The following is a 15,821-nucleotide window of genomic DNA, read 5'->3' as shown; positions in this document are numbered from 1 at the left end:
AGAGTGTGCTTCTGGTTTTTTTAATAACTTTTTTTGTTTAAAGAAAATGCTTGTCAAAGATCCACTATGTGACAAGAATGTGCTTCTGTTTTTTAAGAATTTTTTTATTTGAAAGAAAATGGTTGTCAAAGATCCTCTATATGACAAGAGCACTGTGCTGTTTCAATACATATATTGCAGAAATGCTTGTCGAAGATTTTCTTTTTGACAAGTGTGTGCTGCTGTTTTAAGAACATTTTAAAGATGCTCGTCAAAGATCCTCTATGACAGGAGCACTTGGCTGTTTTTCGGGATCTACTGCAAAAATGCTTGTCAAAGATCCTCTGTAATATGATAAAAGTGTGCTTCTGTTTTTTTAAGAATTTTTATTTTTTTTTAAGAAAATGCTTGTCAAAGATCTTCTATGACAAGAGTGTGCTTCTGTTTTTTAAGAACTTTATTATTTTTTTTTTTTAAAGAAAATGCTTGTTAAAGATCCTCTATATGACAAGAGCACTGTGCTGTTTCAATACATATATTGCAGAAATGCTTGTCAAAGATTTTCTTTTTGACAAGTGTGTGCTGCTGTTTTTAAGAACATTTTAAAGATGTTCGTCAAAGATCCTCTATATGACAGGAGCACTTGGCTGTTTTTCAGGATTTACTGCAAAAATGCTTGTCAAAGATCCTCTATAATATGATAAAAGTGTGCTTCTGTTTTTTTAAGATTTTTTTTTTTTTTTAAAGAAAATGCTTGTCAAAGATTGTCTGTGACAAGTGTGCTTCTGTTTTTTAAGATTATTTTTTTTTAAAGAAAATGCTTGTCAAAGATCCTCTATATGACAAGAGCACTGTGCTGTTTCAATACATATATTGCAGAAATGCTTGTCAAAGATTTTCTTATTGACAAGTGTGTGCTGCTGTTTTTAAGAACATTTTAAAGATGCTCGTCAAATATCCTCTATAAAACAGGAGCACTTTGCTGTTTTTCAGGATTTACTGCAAGAATGCTTGTCAAAGATCCTCTATATAATAAGAGTGTGCTTCTGTTTTTTAAGAACTTTTTTGTTTAAAGAAAATGCTTGTCAAAGATCCACTATGTGACAAGAATGTGCTTCTGTTTTTTAAGAATGTTTTTATTTGAAAGAAAATGGTTGTCAAAGATCCTCTATATGACAAGAGCACTGTGCTGTTTCAATACATATATTGCAGAAATGCTTGTCAAAGATTTTCTTTTTGACAAGTGTGTGCTGCTGTTTTTAAGAACTTTTTTTAAAGATGCTCGTCAAAGATCCTCTATGACAGGAGCACTTGGCTGTTTTTCAGGGTCTACTGCAAAATTGCTTGTCAAAGATCCTCTATATAATATGAGTGTGCTTGTTTTTTTTAAGAATTTTTTTTTTTTTTTTTAAAGAAAATGCTTGTCAAAAATCCTTTGTGACAAGAGTGTGCTTCTGTTTTTTAAGAACTTTTTTTTAAAGAAAAAATGCTCTATATGACAAGAGCACTGTGCTGTTTCAATACATATATTGCAGAAATGCTTGTCGAAGATTTTCTTTTTGACAAGTGTGTGCTGCTGTTTTAAGAACATTTTAAAGATGCTCGTCAAAGATCCTCTATGACAGGAGCACTTGGCTGTTTTTCAGGATCTACTGCAAAAATGCCTGTCAAAGATCCACTTGACTACATGATAAGACTGCACCGCTGTTTTTAGGACTTAATTACACAAATGTTAGTCAAAGATCCTTTATTTGGCAGGAGTTTTGTTTTGAAAAGAAGTGGCAGCAAAGATTAGGAGTGAGTTTGCACCAAAGTATGTACGTTAACTTCTTTTTCCACTTGCATGCGTGTTGTCAAACAGAGATCAGACGAGGTTTGACCCTGTAACGGATGACTTGTGTTGTTCAGAGCCCGCTGATGTTCAAAGACCAGATGCAGCAGGACGTGGTCATGGTGCTCAAGTTCCCCTCCAACTCTCCTGTGACGCACGTGGCCGCCAACACGCTGCCTCACCTCGCTCTGCCCGCCGTGGTCACGCTCACCTGCAGCCGCGTCTTCGCCGTCAACCGCTGGCACAACACGGTCGGTGAGTTGGCGCTCCGTCACGTAAATAGTCTCCGTGAGATGGAAAAGTTCATGGAAATATAAACATTAGTGATGGGTCAGACGATACTGGAGCCTTGATGCGTTATGGACCAAGAGAAGCGATATCATCACGTGTGTATCACTTTAAGAACCATCATGTGACCGATACAACTGTTTTATATCAGGAAGCCAGTGACAGCTCCTACTGAAGAGTGGCTTCACCAAGAAACTGAAAAAGAATAAATAAATAATTATTGGGAGTAAGAAATTTTTTAAAATATATATAAAAAAATTAAAGGAACTAATAAAAAAAAAAAGATTAAAAAAAAATTGATCGATTTCAGAAAATGATAAATAATAAAACAAAGAAAATTAAAGGAACTAAGAAAATGATACATGAAAAATAGATAAAACATAATAGAACTAAGAAAATAATAAATAGATACAAAATAATTGGAACTAAGAAAATTTAATTAAAAATAGGTAGACAAAGAAACTAAGAAAATAATACATGAAAAATAGATTTAAAAGAATAATGGAACTAAGAAAATAATAAATAAAAAATAAATAGGAAATTAATAGAACTAAGAAAAATAATACATAAATAAATGGAAACAAAAAAAATAATGGAAAATAAATATACCTCGGAAAAAAATAAACATATTAAACAAAAAATATTTAAATAAAAAATAAATGGAACTAAGAAAATAAATATGTAGATTAAAAAAAAACATAACTAAGAAAATAATACATGAAAAATAGATTTAAAATAATGGAACTAAGAAAATAATAAATAAAAAATAAATACGAAATTAATGGAACTAAGAAAAATAATACATAAATAAATGGAAACCAAAAAAGTATTGGAAAATAAATATAACTCGTAAAAAAATAAACATATGAAACAAAAAATATTTAAATAAAAAATAAATAAATAGAACTAAGAAAATAAATACGTAGATAAAAAATAAACATAACTAAGGACATAATACATGAAAAATGTATTTAAAATAATGATGGAACTAAGAAAATAATAAATAAATACGAAATTAATTGAACTAAGAAAAATAATACATGAATGGAAAATAAATACAACTTGGAAGAACAATAACATAGCAAACAAAAAAATATTTAAATAAAAAATAAACCGAACTAAGAAAATAATGAATACAAAATAATTAAATAAAAAACTAAATGGAACTTTATAAAATACAGGATAAACTTTTAAAGTGTAGGATCATGTTGGTTTTATAACGCCAAACAAGGTAAATGTTCTTCTTCTCCTGTTTACTATTTGGCTCATAGACCACTTGTGTACTTCTTATTTTCTTTGTGCACAACTGTCCGTTTAAAAAACACAAAAACAAATATTTTCGCTGTTATATAGTTAATTTGTATCTAACTGTTTATATTTTTATCTTTTAAATCGCACATATATTTTCTTTCCTGCACAGGTTGCCTACATTTCTTCATATAAGTATGAGTCTATTTTTGTTTTTAACTGCACATGTAAAATATTCTGAATCATCAACGGGGTCTTTTACGTCTTATTTCAGATTTATTGAATACAAGGGAAGGGGGGACAGGGCTTGTTTAATAGTTACTGTTTATTGTAACTAATGTCTTGTATCCTGCTACTGAATGCCTTGAATTTCCCTCAAGATCAATAATCTATTAAGTTTTTTGCAGATTAAATATGACTTTTTTTTTAATCCAGCAAATGGCCAATGACCATTCCAACACATTGGCAGTAGTGTCAATGCAGCTAGCGAGTTTGCCACATACTCATCGACGTGCCAGTTAGACAAATATTTTGTACATCACCAGTCAATAGTCATGAGACACATTCTCACGTTAGTGAAAGGGGTGGTGTCTCCAAACTTTTGACGGATAATATACAGACATTTGTTTCTCGTCCTTGTAAATGTTTTACTTGGTAGTTTTTATTCGTCTTATTTTATATTTACTAATTTTCTAATTTCTTTGAGGTCAGTTTATCATTGAAATGATTGATGTTGCGCAGTCAGGCCAATGAAAGTTGCAGTGGATATTTAATCACATAATAAACATTAAAAAAAAAAAACATTTATATATCTGAAGAGCTTTTTGGCATTTTGCAAAAATATATTTTGTTACAGATTTTATGGTATTTTTTTTAATTCTAATGATCTAAAATAATTTCCAATGAGTTTGTATTCAATGCAGTCTTATATCGCCGCACTCGTGGAATATTTAGCGGGAAAAATCGTACATCAAAAATGTTGCATCGCATATTTCCATCACCTGCCAGGCATGATGACCATATTTGGTGATGAACGTACTTCCTGTGTTGTTGCAGGCCTGAGAGGAGCACCAGGTTACTCCCTGGAACAAGCCCAGCATCTCCCCATCGAGATGGACCCTCTGATTGGTCAGTAGCCTCGTTAACGTTGTCTTCGCAAACGCAAACATTTCTCGCCAATGTCCACCGAGTGTCCTCGCCGTGTGTCTTCCTCATCCATCCTCGCCTTCTCTGTTGTCGCCGCCAGCCAACAGCGCCGCGAGCCACAAGCGTCAGATCACTGACTTGGTGGACCAGAGCATCCGGATCGGCACCCAGTGCTTCGTGGTGACAGCTGACAACCGCTACATCCTGGCGTGCGGGTTCTGGGACAAGAGCTTCCGCGTGTACTCCTCTGAGACAGGTGGGGGAGCGCTCGTCCGTGGAAGGGCCGCCGGCTCAGGCCTGGTTACCATACTCCATGGATGATTCTAAAATCTGTTCTGGGAGGGGTTTTTTTCCCTCAGAGAAAATAAGAAAAAGGGAAATAGTCTGTTCCAGAAGTCACATTCTGAAGTGTCACTCAAGTGTAAAAAGAAGTTAAGCACTGCAAAGTAGGTTAAAAAAAACCAGCACAAAAGATCACTCATGCATATGCAAACATTCCTAATTCTCATTGACCTCACAGTCAAGTGTAAGAAGAAGCTAGCCACTGAAAATAAATCTAATTGCGCAAGTTAACACGCGAAGTCCCAGAGAAGGGTCAATTGACATTTTTACCTAGAAAACACACAAGAGGGTCATTTGACCCCTAGTCCCACCTGTGGACACTCCTTTTGTTATGAAAATGTGGCTGTTAGTGGCACACGGCAGGGGGCCACTTGAGCCTGTGTGGGGGAGGGGACCTTACAGCTCAAGCTTTAGTTCTGAGGTAGGTTGTGTGTGTTTTTGCAAGGATCAACAGAATGAAGGGATCAACACTCTGACATTTATTGTTAAAAAAAATACAAAACAAAACATATTTACAAAGAATGAAAAAGCAACTGTTTTCCCAGTTTTGGTGTGGAGGGTTGTTGCAGAAGCAATTGTTATTTTTGTGTGCCAAAAATAGTTTAAAAAAAAAAATTTACAAAGAAAAAAGCATATTTACAAAGAATGAAAAACCATGTCCATGTAAACGTGACTGACATACATTTGAGCAGTCACTCACAATCCTGGCACTGCCATTGCTCCTTTCGGCATTTCCCACATGTATAATTTTTCTGTCTACCTAGACAAACTGCCCCTAACAGCCTCATTACCATAACAAAATGAGTGATTAGTGTATTCGGGAAAAGCGTCGGGCCAAATGACCCCTCTCTGGGTCTTCTAGGTAGACAGAAAAATGCTGGGACTTCTAGTGTTAAAGGTGCCTTGATGATTTACCGTATTTTACCGACTATGGAGCGCACTGGTACATAAGCCACACCCACTCAATTTTACAAAAAAAAAAGGTTTTCCCATATATATATATATATGCATTGTTAAATGAGTTGTTTACAAAGAAAGGTTTTTAAAATATTTACCTTAATTGTATCCAAACGGTGTCTGTAACACGGCAGTAAAACGTCTGGTCAAACAAAATAGAAGTCATCGTCATGGACCCACTAGCTGCGGAAGCTAGTTCTCCAATCAGCTAAACAGACTCAATAACTCCACGGTGACGTTTTGGTGAATTTACTGAGGAATTTGTGAGACTGAAACAATACAAAAATAATGTAAGTTAATAATACTAACACAGACACTTTTAAATGTGTTAGCATATTAGCTAATGCTAATGATGCTAGCTTGATTACATTGCGATAGCACGTACGAGTATGCATGAAAACACTGGTTTAGTAAGTAAGAATTGATTGAGTTATATTGTAAATCTTACAAACGCTGCTTCGAGTGATGAACGAAGCATTCATACGAGTAGGAACGCTACGGACGGCTCAAAGATGGAACGGCACTTCTACTTCCGGTTAAAAAGCACTGAATGGCACCAGTGGGCGAACTAGTCCAAAAGATGGCGCCACAACACAAACACACCTTTGCAGCGTGTTTGCGTTTGAATATTTGTATTATGACCGTCAGCAAAGAAAAATCCATAAATTAGCTGCACGGTTTTGTACGCCGCAGGGTGCAAAGTGTTGGGAAAAAAGTAGCGACTTTAGCCCTGAATTTACAGTAGTAGTAAACATCAATAGAATGTTATTAGCAGTGTTAAAGTTAAAAACAGTCAGTAGTGCCCTGTGATGCATTCAGGGACCTTCACTGTCTACTATGCACTCCCTCCTAGGATTTGTGACGTCGCGATCCCGCCAATTCACGCAAATTCAACCAATTGCTGAGAATTATGCGGGGCCTTGCAACATCCTCGCACGTTTTGGCCAATCGGCGTAATTTTTGCAGATGGAATTTGTGTCTGAGCAGCGCTCAAACGCGCACGTCAACTGTCTGATCAAAACGTGTGTAGCAATTTATCGACTCTTTATTGCTCGAATGGCACAATTGTCCTATTTCCTGTTCCTGTCTAGGGCGCTAAGCCTTCTGGGTAATGTAGTACCTCCTAGTTTATACATGTATTTAACATTCATTTACTCAGGGTAAGACAATTAGGAACGGATTCTCATTTGCAATGCTGACCTGGTAAAGAAGCATTATTAACATGTTAGAGATGTTGATGTGTGATGATAATTAGAATTAGAGATGTCCGATAATATCGGCCGACAAATGCTTTAAAATGTAATATCGGAAATTATCGGTATCGTTTTTTTTATTATCAGTATCGTTTTTAAAAAAAAATGTTTTCATTAAATCAACATAAAAAACACAAGATATAATTACAATTAGTGCACCAACCCAAAAAACCTCCTAATATTCTGGTTCCTACATTATATATCAATATATATCAATACAGTCTGCAAGGGATACAGTCCGTAAGCACACATGATTGTGCGTGCTGCTGGTCCACTAATAGTACTAACCTTTAACAGTTAATTTTACTCATTTTCATTAATTACTAGTTTCTATGTAACTGTTTTTATATTGTTTTACTTTCTTTTTTTTTCAAGAAAATGTTTTTAATTTATTTATCTTGTTTTATTTTATTAATTTTTTTAAAAAAGGACCTTATCTTCACCGTACCTGGTTGTCCAAATTAGGCATAATAATGTGTTAATTCCACGACTGTATATATCGGTATCGGTTGATATCGGTATCGGTAATTAAAGAGTTGGACAATAACGGAATATCAGCAAAAAGCCATTATCGGACATCCCTAATTAGAATGAATTATTTCTATTAACTATGATTATTTGGAACAGTACAGTAGTTTGACATTGAGTTCAGAGTATGTGCCATTACTGCCATCTATTTGAGGTATAAAACGAGTAAAACATCAATACAGTTCTTGTTTTTTCAATTTTTGTAGATTTTTTTTTTTTTTTTAGGTAAAAGAAAAACACCCTAAAAACACACTAAAACATTGCTCTTTAAGTCATAAAGTCACAAGTTGATTCGATGTTATTGAAAATCAATAAAATTGCGGGTTTGAGTGGATGTGTGCTGCTTTTGTGTCGCCAGGCAAGCTGACCCAGATCGTGTTCGGCCACTGGGACGTGGCCACGTGTTTGGCCAGGTCCGAGTCCTACATCGGCGGCGACTGCTACATCGTGTCGGGCTCCAGGGACGCCACTCTTCTTCTGTGGTATTGGAGCGGCAGGCACCACATCATCGGAGACAACCCCGTCAACAGTGAGTAACGCTGGCTTTTACCAGCGCCCTCAAAGTGTGCACGCGTCCCCAATTAGCCCGCCTTTTCTCCGCCAGCTCCGAAGTCGCACCGTTCTTCCATAATTAACTCCGCCAAAGCGCCGACACTTCATTAAGAGTTTCGGCTCGGCTGCGTCCAATTAGCGCTCAGGTTCCTCCGAGGAGGGGAAATTAATTCCCTGGACGTCGTCGATGCTTACAAAGGGAAAAGACGATACAAATATTATCTCCTTCAGATTCTTGGTCAGACACTGTAACAAAATGAAGCATCATTAAGAATTATCACATTTATTAAACATGCGGTTACATTATTTCTAACAATTATTGATATTACAATTATAATAATAAAGCTGTGTAATTAGTTTTAATCAATAATACTCATTATCTTCATTGTCATCATCATTTAGTATCATGGTAGCATTTTGTCAAATGATTATCATTATCATGACAATATATAAATCCTAATTGTATTCTTTTAATTATCTTTCTTTTCAAGTCTTAGCTGATTGGCTGGGAGAAATCACATGGTTCTTTCAAAATTACAAAACATGTTTTTTTCCCCTGCAGGTAACCTTCATGTTAAATGTTTATCAGTATGATTAAAATGCCTCTATTTGAATACAATTGTTACAATATTATGGCTAATATTATATAATACAAATGATGATAATTGTAATAATAATAGTACACATTTGTTTTACTAAATTATGTTGTTTTGCTGGTTGGCTTGGAGGAATCACATGATATTCTCGCAGTTGAAATATTACATTAACGTTATGAAATTTCAAAATTGTTTATTTTCCTGCAGCAATAAAAAAACATGTATAATTATAAAATAGATACTCAAATGCAACTGTTAAATTATCATGACTAATATTTGATAGCAATATTGATGATAATTGTAATAACAGTACACAATACTACACATTTTTTTCAATATTATATTTTTTTGCTGGTTGGTTTGGAGGAATCACATGATATTCTGGCAGTTCAAATTTCAAATTAAAGGTATGAAATCGCAAACCGTTTTATTGTGTTTTCCTGCAGCAATAAAACAATGTGTATAATTATAAAATGTATACTTAAATGCCACTGTTATATTATCGTGACTAATATTGATGGTAATTGTAATAACAGTACACAATATTACACTTTTTTTTCAATATTATATTTTTTTGCTGGTTGGCTTGGAGGAATCAGAATGATATTCTGGCAGTTCAAATTTCAAATTAAAGTTATGAAATTGCAAAACTTTTTATTTTGTTTTTCTGCAGCAATGAAACAAATGTGTATAATTATAAAATCAATACTTCAATGCAACTGTTACATTATCATGACTAATATTTGATAATATTGATGGTAATTGTAATAACAGTACATTTTTTCCAATATTATATGTTTGTGCTGGTTAGCTTGGAGAAATCACATGACTTTTCTGGCAGTTCAACTTCCAAGTTTAAAAGTGACCAAATTGCAAAACTCCTGCAGCAATATATTTTTTCAAAAGTATATAATTATACAATCGATAATTAATTGCAATTGCTACATTATTGTGACTAATATTATATATTAACATTGATCTTGTCGGGATCCCCAGCAAAAACATCCAGAAGCTACAATACATACAGAATAGTGCTGCTAGGATCCTGATGAGAGTGCGGAAATATGACCATACCACACCAACTCTCAAATCCCTTCACTGGCTTCCTGTTCCACTCAGGAATGAATTCAAAGTCTCCCTACTAACCCACTAGTGCCTCCATGGAAATGCCCCCCTCTACCTCAAAGAACTACTCACCCCCAAATCCTCCACACAAGGACAAAGCTACGTGTGCTGTGCTACGTGTACTGTGCTCCGCCGCTCCCAGTCTGTGGAACGCTCTCCCTGACCACCTGAGGGCATCACAGACTGTGGATGCTTTTTAAAAAGGCTTAAAAACCCTTCTTTTTTTTAAAAAAAGCCTTTTTTTTTAGATACATGCATACTAGTTTTAGCTATTTGGCTGTTGTAGTTTTTAGTTTTTTTTCATTATCTTTTTATTTTATTTTATTTTTTCAATACACTGTAGCACTTTGAGGTTGTTTACTCAATGTAAAGTGCTTTTTACAAATAAAATATATTATTATTATTATGATACTTTAAAGGCCTACTTAAATGATTTTTTTTATTTAAACGGGGATAACAGATCTATTCTATGTGTCATACTTGATCATTTCGCGATATTGCCATATTTTTGCTGAAAGGATTTAGTATAGAACAACGACGATAAAGATCGCAACTTTTGGTATCTGATAAAAAAAAAGGCTTGCCCCTACCGGAAGTAGCGTGACGTAGTCAATTGAACATATACGCAAAGTTCCCTATTGTTTCCAATGATGGCCGCATGAAGTGAGAGAGATTCGGACCGAGAAAGCGACAATTTCCCCATTAATTTGAGCGAGGATGAAAGATTTGTGGATGAGTTAAGTGCAAGTGAAGGACTAGTGGGGAGTTGAAGCTATTCAGATAGGGAAGATGCTGTGAGAGCCGGGGGTGACCTGATATTCAGCTGCGAATGACTACAACAGTAAATAAACACAAGACATATATATACTCTATTAGCCACAACACAACCAGGCTTATATTTAATATGCCACAAATTAATCCTGCATAAAAACACCTACGTGTTTGTTATGCTAGCTCCTAGCTCCTCTGCTAGCTCCTAGCTCCATAGAACACGCCAATACAATTCAAACACCTGATCAACACACACAATCACTCAGCCCAAAGACCGTTCACCTAACCCAAGGTTCATAAAGCTTATATATTTTTTAAAAAAGTTACGTACGTGACGCGCACGTACGGTCAAGCGATCAAATGTTTGGAAGCCAAAGCTGCATACTCACGGTAGCACGTCTGCGTCTTTGTCATCCAAATCAAAGTAATCCTGGTAAGAGTCTGTGTTGTCCCAGTTCTCTACAGGCGTCTGTGTATCGAAGTCAAAAGTCCTCCTGGTTAGAGTCTCTGTTATCCGAGTTCTTCCATCTTGACTGCATCTTTCGGGAATGTAAACAAAGAAGCGGCGGCTGTGTACGTGTTGCTGCTGACTTCCCTCGCAAAATAGACGCTTCGCACCGACAACTTTCTTCTTTGTTTGCTCAGCTTCTTTCTCCATAATGCAATGAACATAATTGCAACAGATTCACCAACACAGATGTCCAGAATACACCCAGAATGAGATGAAAACAGCTATTTCGTATTGGCTTCAATGTGGAAGGCATACCCGTGTTCCCCTGGCTACGTCACGCGCATACGTCATCCTCAGAGGCGTTTCGAACCGGAAGTTTAGCGGCAAATTTAAAATTGCACTTTATAAGTTAACCCTGCCGTATTGGCATGTGTTGCAATGTTAAGATTTCATCATTGATATATAAACTATCAGACTGCGTGGTCGGTAGTAGTGGGTTTCAGTAGGCCTTTAAATAACAATAGTGCACATTTTCTTCCAATATGTTTTTGGTATCACTCACATGGTTGAAGAAGCAACATAACATGGAAAATTAATTTTAAGTGCAAATGAGTCACTATTATGTTTATATTGTGACTATGATTAGTGTAATGCAAACATATTATTAGAGTGAAGCTGGCTAGGTGTACCTAATGTTGTGTCCGGTGAGGGCACATAAACATATTTCTTCATATTAATATTAGCACATGACATTTATTTGGACTATCATCGGTTTCTAAAAGTGCACAAGACGGCATTCCGCCTGCAATCATTGAAAAATGTCTGGTTTAATCGCACCCCCCCCCCCCCCCCCCCCCCCCTTGTCCCATGACAAGACGCGGATTTGCCCGTGTCCCTGAGGGTGGACGCCACGCCACGCAGAGATTGAATCTTTTGTGCGGAAGGTGAGCGGCTTCCAGCTTCCCTTTTTTTTCTTTCTTCCTCCCCAGAGGTTTTTTGCTGACACTCGTCCTCGTCAACCGCACACACGCACACACGCACACACGCACACACACACACTACCAGCAGCATCAGAGCAGGTGTGGTGGGACTGACAGCTCAGGTCCTGGTCTCTGTGGGACCACATCCATCACAGTCCAGCAGCAGAGACAATATGGCCAACGTGAGGACTGACGATGTTGGACGCCTATTAATTTGTGAATATCCCATAATTCTGAACATGTGGTTATGAATATTATTTATATATTTGCTTAAAACATCTCGACTGTCACAATGTTAGGACGCGGTGGAACAGTGGGATACATAGTGGTCGTCTACTACCATGTGGTTCTGGTACTTTAAAATGTTTACATTTATAAATAAATAAAATATGGAATCAAAGTTGAAAAAATATATATAAAAAAAATAATAATCATGATTGAATTCGAAAAATTAATTTTTTTTGTAATATATAGATATATAATAAACTCTGGAGCCCCTAAAGCAGGGGTGGGAAATTAATTTTTACCGGGGGCCGCATGAGCAACCCGAGCACTGCTGGAGGGCCACACCGACAATATTACAATTAAATTTTGCTCAAATTATTTTTGATATACCGTAAGATAGATAATAATAATATTTTCATTTAACCTAACTTATCTTTATACAAAAGCAGATGGCTTTTGATGGTTTTATTTTTAACACTTTCTAACACAACACTTCCTGATGTATATTACAATACAAAAATTTCGATTTCTGTCACTTCATCCTGCATCCTCTTTGTTGTGAACGTAGCACGCCTGTAAGGTGATTGGCGAAGAAGGAAGAAGCGTTGCTGTTGCGGAAATGAGGAGTGAGGATTGGTTTTCCTTTTGGAAAGAACGAGATAAGTTGAGCTGTGTTAGTATAGAATGCTCAATAAAGTTTAAAAAGAGCGTCAGACTTGGTGTGCACTTCTTCTGGACACTACAATTGATGTCACGAGTGGGATGAAATGCCTCCCAGTTCGCCTTGCCATCAAACCTGGGAGTCTTCATTGAGGGCGGAATTCCCCCCGTGGCAAGCAGCGTGGCTGCACCTGTAAACGCTCTCTCTCTCTCTCTCTCTCTGTCTCTGTCTCTCTCACTCTTTGCGGCGAGCTCCTCGCGTGGCACGTACCTCCCGATGACGTAGCACACAAACAGTGCAGTATGCGCAAAGTTTTACTTCTGACACCAATTGTAGCGTCCAGAAGAAGTGCACACGAAGTCTGACGCTCTTTTGAAACTTTTATTGAGCAAGCTATACTAACACAGCTCAACATATCTCGTTCCTTCCACACGCACGTCTCCTCACTTCTTATTTACGCAACTCAAGAAGACAACATCTACTTCAGCAGGTCGTTACACTATATTCTTTAAAGACAGCAACGTGTGTACCACAAATAAGCACACGGCTTTACCTTTACTTGGCAGTCCATGTCTTTTTTAAAACACGCCATTCGTCATCAACTTTTCTCTTTTTAGCGTCTCGGGGATAACCGGGCATCACTTGTCGCTGTGCGCCTTCCCTCACAGGACATACACACATATAACACTTTTCAAAATAAAAGCAGCACAGTTGTATTGCACGCACGACAAAGATGTTTTTTTTTAATTTATTTTGTATTTGTGATTTCCGCTGCGCGCACGAGCATACGTCCGCACGGAAGTAATACAAATAACGCTTTTCAAAACAAAAGCAGCACCGTTGTATTGCACACTCGAAATAGATACTTTTTTAAATGTATTTTGTAATTTATAATTGGCCTCACGCGGGCCGGACAGGGACGTACAAAGGGCCGGATGCGGCCCGCGGGCCGCAGAATGCCCAGGTCTGCCCTAAAGGGACATGGGGGAAAAACTTTTAAAAAAAATTTTTTTAGACATGTATCTCGTGCGCATGAGACACTTTCTCGTTCGCACGAAATACATGTCTAAAAATAAAAAATAAAAAATAAATTATAAAATTGTTTAAATTTTTTTTTAATAACTTTATAAAAAGTTTCTTGTGCGCACGAGAAAGTTTCTCGTGCGCACGAGATACATGTCTAAAAAAATAATTAAAAAAAAAAAAAAAAATATTATAAATGTTTTTTTTATTTTTTTTTATAACTTTATAAAAAGTTTCTCGTGCGCACGATAGATTCTCGTGCGCACAGGATACATGTCTAAAAAAAAAAAAAAAAAATTCCCCCATGTCCCTTTAGGAGCTCCATAATAAACAAATACAAATGAACAAACATAATTATTATATACAAACTTAATACGTTTAAAAATGAAATAAGACCCTAAGAATGGCCACATTTGTTTTGGGTCGGGGAGTCGCCCGCCCTCGCTAACCTCTCATCAATCATGTGACACATGGCGTTGGAGGCGAGCGGCTTGGCGGCCATTCCTGAATTTACATGACAATCTGAGCCCGCCCCCTGCGTGAGCAGATGTGCGTCACTGTCATGCTTTGTACGATCAACTTCATGCCAAAATGTTTCGAATCAATAATACGTCGCATACGTTCTCGCTGTCCGGGGCTCGCTATGATAGGCTGTGATGTATTTAGGGATTTGTCTTTCACCTTGTAGCTGATTACCCGGCGCCGCGGGCGGTCCTCACGGGTCACGACCAGGAAGTGGCGTGTGTGGCAGTCTGTGCAGAGCTGGGTCTGGTCATCAGCGGGGCCAAAGGTCAGCAGATGTCCTCCACATGTCCTTGTCATGTAGCAAAAAAGATAAGTGTTAATATTTGGGTATGTTTGTGTTGCTGCCAGATGGTCCATGTTTGGTCCACACCATCACAGGAGATCTCCTGCGAGCTCTGGAGGCTCCTGAACACTTCAGGTGTCCTCGCCTCATCTCAGTGTCCAGTGAGGGACACTGCATCGTTTACTACGAGGGAGGACGCTTCTGCAACTTCAGCATCAACGGGAAACTTCTGGCCCACATGGAGATCAGTGACAGCACCAGGGTGAGCTTTTAAAAAAAACAAAAAACTATTAATTCATATATATAAAAGTCAAGAGATTTTATTTATCAGATTAATCACACTTTGAACCTGTGATTAATCACGGGTTATTATTTGCTTGCATAAATAACATTTGCTGAAGAAAATACCACAATGTTTTGGTACAAATGCATTTTAGTAGTCAGTATGTCATACAGGAACGTTTTTAAATGTCGATTTGCTAAAAAGTTGGTTAAAAAAAGTAAAGTAAAAATTAAGTGCACATTTTAAAAGTCTTTGCAGCTTGCAATAATTTTGCAAACAAGGTACAGTTACTAATCGGTAATGTAGTAAACACACTGCAAAAACTGAAATCTAAGTAAGACTAAATATCTCAAATAAGGGTGATATTTGCTTATTTTCTGTCGGATAAGATAATTCTTCTCACTAAGCAGATTTTATGTTAGAGTGTTTTACTTGTTTTAAGGGTTTTGGTCCTACATTATCTCAGTAAGATATTGCAGCTTGTTGCTGAGATTTTATGACCTATATTGAGTAAAACATGCTTGAAAATAGAATATCAAGTGTTGCAAAGCTGTGTCATCAACACTCACAAGTATAAAACTACTTTTTTAAAGTAATAATTTCTTATTTCAAGCATGTAAAAAAGAAATCATGACTTTGACACAATTGTGTCATATTAAAACAGATGACAGCCTGATGGACTTTGCTGTATTATTTTCAATGAAACAATAGAAAATACGTACTCATATATCAATCAATCAATCAATGTTTATTTATATAGCCCTAAATCACAAG

General features: G+C 36.7%; 1 protein-coding gene across 1 annotated transcript in view; it reads left to right on the top strand.

Annotated features, from left to right (window-relative positions):
• The window catches only part of LOC133659127 (neurobeachin-like), a 601,703-nt gene that overhangs the window by 577,644 nt on the left and 8,238 nt on the right, over positions 1-15,821 (top strand). The window contains exons 31-36 of the mRNA XM_062061862.1: positions 1,888-2,065; positions 4,403-4,474; positions 4,593-4,748; positions 7,931-8,101; positions 14,645-14,746; positions 14,830-15,026. Of these exons, the coding sequence (XP_061917846.1) occupies positions 1,888-2,065; positions 4,403-4,474; positions 4,593-4,748; positions 7,931-8,101; positions 14,645-14,746; positions 14,830-15,026 (876 nt within the window). The remainder of the gene's footprint in view (positions 1-1,887; positions 2,066-4,402; positions 4,475-4,592; positions 4,749-7,930; positions 8,102-14,644; positions 14,747-14,829; positions 15,027-15,821) is intronic.

The sequence above is a fragment of the Entelurus aequoreus genome, linkage group LG10, assembly GCF_033978785.1.
Source record: "Entelurus aequoreus isolate RoL-2023_Sb linkage group LG10, RoL_Eaeq_v1.1, whole genome shotgun sequence".
In the NCBI taxonomy this organism is placed as follows: Eukaryota; Metazoa; Chordata; class Actinopteri; order Syngnathiformes; family Syngnathidae; genus Entelurus; species Entelurus aequoreus.
This window is presented reverse-complemented; position numbering and strand designations above follow the sequence as displayed.